This window comes from Chiloscyllium punctatum, chromosome 31, assembly GCF_047496795.1.
Source record: "Chiloscyllium punctatum isolate Juve2018m chromosome 31, sChiPun1.3, whole genome shotgun sequence".
Classification (NCBI taxonomy): Eukaryota; Metazoa; Chordata; class Chondrichthyes; order Orectolobiformes; family Hemiscylliidae; genus Chiloscyllium; species Chiloscyllium punctatum.
In genome coordinates, this window is record NC_092769.1 from 62,069,368 (window position 1) to 62,075,064 (window position 5,697).

Below are 5,697 nucleotides of genomic sequence, written 5' to 3' on the forward strand. Positions count from 1 at the left end.
GATCTTATTGAATGGTGAAGGAGGCTTGTGGGGTCAAATGGCCTACTCCTGCTCGTATTTCTTCTGCTCTTATATTGTTTCTGTTCTAACAGTCCTCCAATCCAAACGGCAGTACTCAGGACGACTAAATAAAAACCAACAGAATTGCAGATGTTGTGTATCAGATACCAAAGCAGAAACTGCTGGAAAAGCTCTGCAGGTGTGGCAGTATCTGTGGGGGGAAAAGCTCCCCCATCTATAGTTTCTTGGCATTTCTTTACAGACCTCTTAAATAATGGCACCACTTCAGATAAGTCTCTGGTCTTCTGGCACTTCAACCATGATTGTCAATGATACAAATGTCTCAGCAAGGCGCCCAAAAACCTTTTCCAGTTTCCGAGAAACACCTGATCAGGTCTTAGGGATTTATCTCAATTTTTCCACTTTAAGACTTCTGACACCTCTTCTCTGTAAGAGTATTTCTTTTCAAGACATTACTATTTATTTCCCAAGATCCTTAGCTTCCGTGTGCCTGTGTACAGTAAATACTGACGCAAAATATTAGTTTAGTGTCTCACTCATCTCCTGTGATTCCACTCATAGACGGCCACAATGATCATTAAGGGGCTGTATGCTCTCCCTAGTTACTCTTTTATGCTTAATGTAATTATTTAATCTCTTTGGATTCTTCATTACTCTAATTGCCAATACTATTTTATGTCCTTTTTTACTGTCCTGATTTCCTTCTTCAGAATATTCCTGCTGCCCTTATACCTTTCTTGGTATTCACTCCATACCAGCTGTCTACATCTGATATATGCCTCCTTCTTTTCCTTGAGTAGAGTCTCAATTTCTTTAGACATCAGGCATTCTCTACACCTACCAGTCTTTATGCATGGCTCAGTCTCAGTAGGAACATTTGCTTTTCCACATTGCAATAACAATATCATTGATGGCAGTGGTTTTAATGCTAATAATCGAATCCATGTTTCAGCTGTTACTTCACTAGGTGATCTCTTTGTTTTGTTACATCAGGATATTTGTCAATGGCTACTTTGAAAAAAAAACTCAGAATCTAGACATGAGAATTTGAGGTTTCTCCAGCATTTTTAGCTTAACAGAACAAATTATGACTCACTATTTCCATGTAATGGATGTTCTGCACCTAATTTTCCCTCCAATTTGACTAATTGTGGTTTCAAATATTTCAGACTGAAACCATTTACAACATAGGTAACATGAGATAATTGAACGTGAAATCATTGGGTAATGAAAACAATACATAAAATTATCTGACAACTTCAAACAAAAAAAAACATTGGTGAAGGTGGCAGAGAAAGAAGAGTCAGGTTGAAGTCTGAGGTGAGATTTCAAGTCAGAATCTCCCATCAACGATTCCAGTGATGTCAATGTAAAACATGGTTGCTGGCATGGGGACAAACACAGAATCTGCAAACATCTGTTCTTCTATAAATACAATTGCTCTGTCAAAGTTTTAACGGGAAATAAGCTAATCTGTTTGTTCACTCACTTGGAACTGAGGTAGATATTGCAAATTAATCCATCCTCTGGAGACTCTTTCTTGGAATATATGATGGATGATTTCAATACGACATAATGCAAAGATCAACTGCTTTAGGAATACCTATTCTTTCTGAAAACAGGATGCACGTGCCAGCGAATGGACGTATCTTTGCCATTTGCTATCCTATTATCGCTGCTATTGGTGCCCCTGGTAAGAAACGGATTCTTTGAAATGTTCGTATGTTATAAATATCGGATATTTTGTATCTTCCCTGTCCGGATCAGTATTTTGTTCTGATATTCATCACTGCCTGACGTAAGAGAATTCGAATAATTATTACTGTAAACAAGTGTGTTGGATGATACTATACTATGCCATGAACAAATATGGCATGTTACTTTGAATTACCTTACGGGAAACCACAAGATACTGTTTGATTGATAATGGTGCAACTTAACGGGAATGCTGTTTATTAGATAGCTAACATCTTAGCAGGACTTATACACATAATGGTAAGGTCCTAAGGAGTGTTGTTGAACAAAGGGACCTTGGAGCGTAGGTTCGTATTTCCTTGAAAGTGGAGTCGCACGTAGATAGGATAGTGAAGAAGGCGTTTGGTGTGCTTTCCTTTATTGGTCAGGGTATTGAGTACAGGAGTTGGGAGGTCATGTTGCGGCTGTACAGGACATTGGTTAGGCCACTGTTGGAATATTGCGTGCAGTTCTGGTATCCTTCCTATCGGAAAGATGTTGTGTAACTTGAGTGAAAAGGACAGTGATACTGGGAGAGAGAGAGAAAAAAAACAATCATTGGCAGAAAGACGTTCCAGCTTGTTTCTTTCTGAAAGAGCTAATATGTGACATCACACCAAATTTGCAATTGGCTAATTAGTTTATATCAGATACTTTAATTTAACTGAAGAATACAGTTAAGACATTCAACCTTATTTCAATTCCGTGTAATAAATTAATTAGAAATACCTGAGCAGGGGATGTGTTGAAAGTGCAGGATATGAGAACTGCTGGACACCAGTGCAGCGACAGTTAGATGAGAGTTGATGATATGGAGTCTGAGCTGCAGGCACTGCAACACATCAGTGATGGATGGATATGCTTGGATACAGCTTGTGCAGTCAATCACACTCAGAGACAGGAGGGTGTGACTGCGAATGAGGGACCCACGAGAGGATGCAGAATTTAACTTTACTGGAGCATCAGCTGTACTTTTATCTCGTAGGTAGAGGAATTTGCTTTCAGTATGAATGAGACTACAGAGTACCGGGAGGATAAATGAAACACATTAGGAATCATGGTCAAGAGTGCCATTCAAATGAAGCACGAAGAGAAAGTCATAGTGATAAGGGGAGAGAGCAAATAGGGAGGGAGATAGAAAGGGCTTACCACCCCAAAGACTGAAAGACTTGAAATCTGTTTCGTACAGCTGGTGCCAAAAATCAAGACGTCTCTTCTGGGAAGGAGAGGAATGTGGAGTGAGAGGAGTAGTGTTTTTTTATTAATCAACACTTTCAGAGATCTTGTTGCACACTGCTAGAGTAGTTGTGATTTAAACCCCAGTCTTACCTTCCTCAGAAGTTGGGATGCTGCAACTCTGTCGATATGTCCAGAACTGTAAACTTGGTAAACAAAATGAATAACTTAGTTGAGAAGGATGTTCCTATAAATGATTGAGATCTTCAGAGACCAAATCAGAAGATAAGAGGAAAATGACCTAACTTGAGAAACTTGAACGTTCATGTGCCTCGAAGATCTGAGAGCAATCACTTTTTTCTGCATAATCAAAACATTAGGTGGTCAGGGATGAGAATGATTATATGTTTCGAATGGCTTGAAAACCAAAGTAATGACTTAGCAATGATACATAGAATCCAGGCACCCAATAAAAAGAATAGACAGAAGAATTTCTGTCAAAATGACAGGATGCATTGTCAGTCAGAAATTGTGAGTTGATGTATGAAGAGGCTGGTCAATTGCCTTTTTAAAGTCCTTTCTTTGTATTTATTCTGATAAACATTAAAATAATGAATTTGTGACGTTTAATATTCACATACTCAGTGTGTGCTGTAGTACCTGGTCCAAAGTGGTAAGTAAACTCGGCAATGTTTCTCCCCAGAATAGCTTGGAAAAAACAAAATCCTTGAGGAACCAAAGAATGTGCTAATGTGTCAGTACAGTACTTAAATCTTACAAAAAAAAATTGAACATTCCTGCACTCACGATTGAGTGAGGAGTCTGTTGAAATAAAGACATTATCGAAGATAATTTGGAAAGTTACTGCACATCAGTGGGCATATGTTTGACGAATACATGAGGTGTTTTATGCATATGATCACGGGCAGTAACTGGCTGAGATGATTTAAGTTTGGTAACTAGCCACAGTAATTAATGCAGTGAGCAGAGAACGGAGTGTATGCTGAGGACTGATTGCAATGTCTCTTACCATGGGAAGTAATTGATCCAGCATTACATGTCAGATAATTATCAATAGCTTTGGAATCGATGATGTCTAGAGTTGATTAGATTACCTGGGTGATTACCTAGAGATCTGGGTGTTCTTGTACAACAATCAATGAAGGTAAGCATGCAGATACATTAGATTAGATGACTTACAGTGTGGAAACAGGCCCTTCGGCCCAACAAGTCCACACCGCCCCGCCGAAGCGTAACCCACCCATACCCCTACATCTACATCTACCCCTCACCTAACACTACGGGCAATTTAGCATGGCCAATTCACCTGACCTGCACATCTTTGTGACTGTGGGAGGAAACCGGAGCACCCGGAGGAAACCCACGCAGACACGGGGAGAACGTGCAAACTCCACACAGTCAGTCGCCTGAGGCGGGAATTGAACCTGGGTCTCTGGCGCTGTGAGGCAGCAGTGCTAACCACTGTGCCACCGTGCCAACGTTGAGAAACGTAGAAGGTTATAATTAAAAGTTGGTCGAAGATTACTACTAAAGTTTCACCGAAAAAATACACTTGTAGCAAACAATTCCTTTCTCATCCCTCACAGCAAATTTGTTGGCGATTGTCGTTCTAAAACGAGGTCGGTGTGGACTCTCCTGTTGCATCACCTACTACTTGGTGGCAATAGCAGTGAGTGATTTCCTTGTCATCGTCAATGGGTGCATCCTTAACCGGATCGGCGGGATCTACTTTCGAGACACTGCTCTTGGCACCACTTTTGCATGCAGACTCAGCAGCATTCTGATTCTTGCAGTCCGAGATGGCTCAGTCTGGTTGACGGTGGCCTTTACCTTCGACCGTTTCGTGGCCATCTGCCACCAGAACATGAAGAACAGATATTGTACTCAGCAAACGGCCTCAGTAGTGATAGGAATCGTGTGTACCCTGAGCTGCATCAAGAACACCCCTTTTTACTTCATTTTTAGGCCATTGTACAACCTGAACGGCGTGCCCTGGTTTTGCATTATTAAATCAATTTATTATAATTCGCCCTTCTGGCAAGCCTACGACTGGCTGCACCACATCCTAGTCCCGTTTTTCCCTTTCCTTCTCATTCTGCTGCTCAATGTGCTGACTATAAGTAGCATATTAGCAGCCAACAGAGCGCGCAAGCGGATCCGGGGCGCCGAGAATCGTGCAGACCAGAAAGTGTCCAATCGCAAGAAGTCCATTGTACTACTCGTTACGGTCTCTCTCAGCTTTCTTTTCCTGTGGGCCACGTATGTTGGACGTTTCTTGTACGTGCAGATTTCAGGTGATGGCTACTTTGGTGGCCTGGAATTCAATGACCCTCAATATATCCTTCAAGAGACGGCTATCATGCTCCAATTCCTTAGTTCCTGCAATAATATCTTGATCTACACTGTAGCCCAAAAACAATTCCGCGAAGAGCTGAAGAACGTGCTAATCTTTCCATTCACCACCTTCAGAATTTGTATAAAATGGTGAAAAGACCAAGCAGTCGTCTCATATTTTCCTTTTTCTGCTATCAGCAGCGTCTCAGCTGATAATACGTTTTGACAAACCTGCATCAGGGTTTTCATTCAATTTGGTCCACTGCAGTTATGAAAAGCTCATTCTCCAGTTTCGCCAGTTCTCTGTTGCGTTGCCAACACTAAAGGATTGTGTAACTTCTGGAACCGCTGTATTTAACAAAAAATGATGCTGTGCCATGCTCTCTGTCATCAGTCTGTATTCCAAGACTC

The 5,697-nt window shown here is 41.1% G+C and overlaps 1 protein-coding gene across 1 annotated transcript; it reads left to right on the forward strand.

The window, feature by feature from the left end:
• The first annotated feature begins 1,596 nt into the window (after positions 1 to 1,596).
• Positions 1,597 to 5,440, forward strand: LOC140456884 (probable G-protein coupled receptor 139). The gene is made up of 2 exons (XM_072550792.1): positions 1,597 to 1,714; positions 4,539 to 5,440. Exons 1-2 carry the CDS (start codon positions 1,597 to 1,599, stop codon positions 5,438 to 5,440), a joined length of 1,020 nt encoding a protein of 339 aa, XP_072406893.1.
• The last annotated feature ends 257 nt before the right edge of the window (positions 5,441 to 5,697 follow it).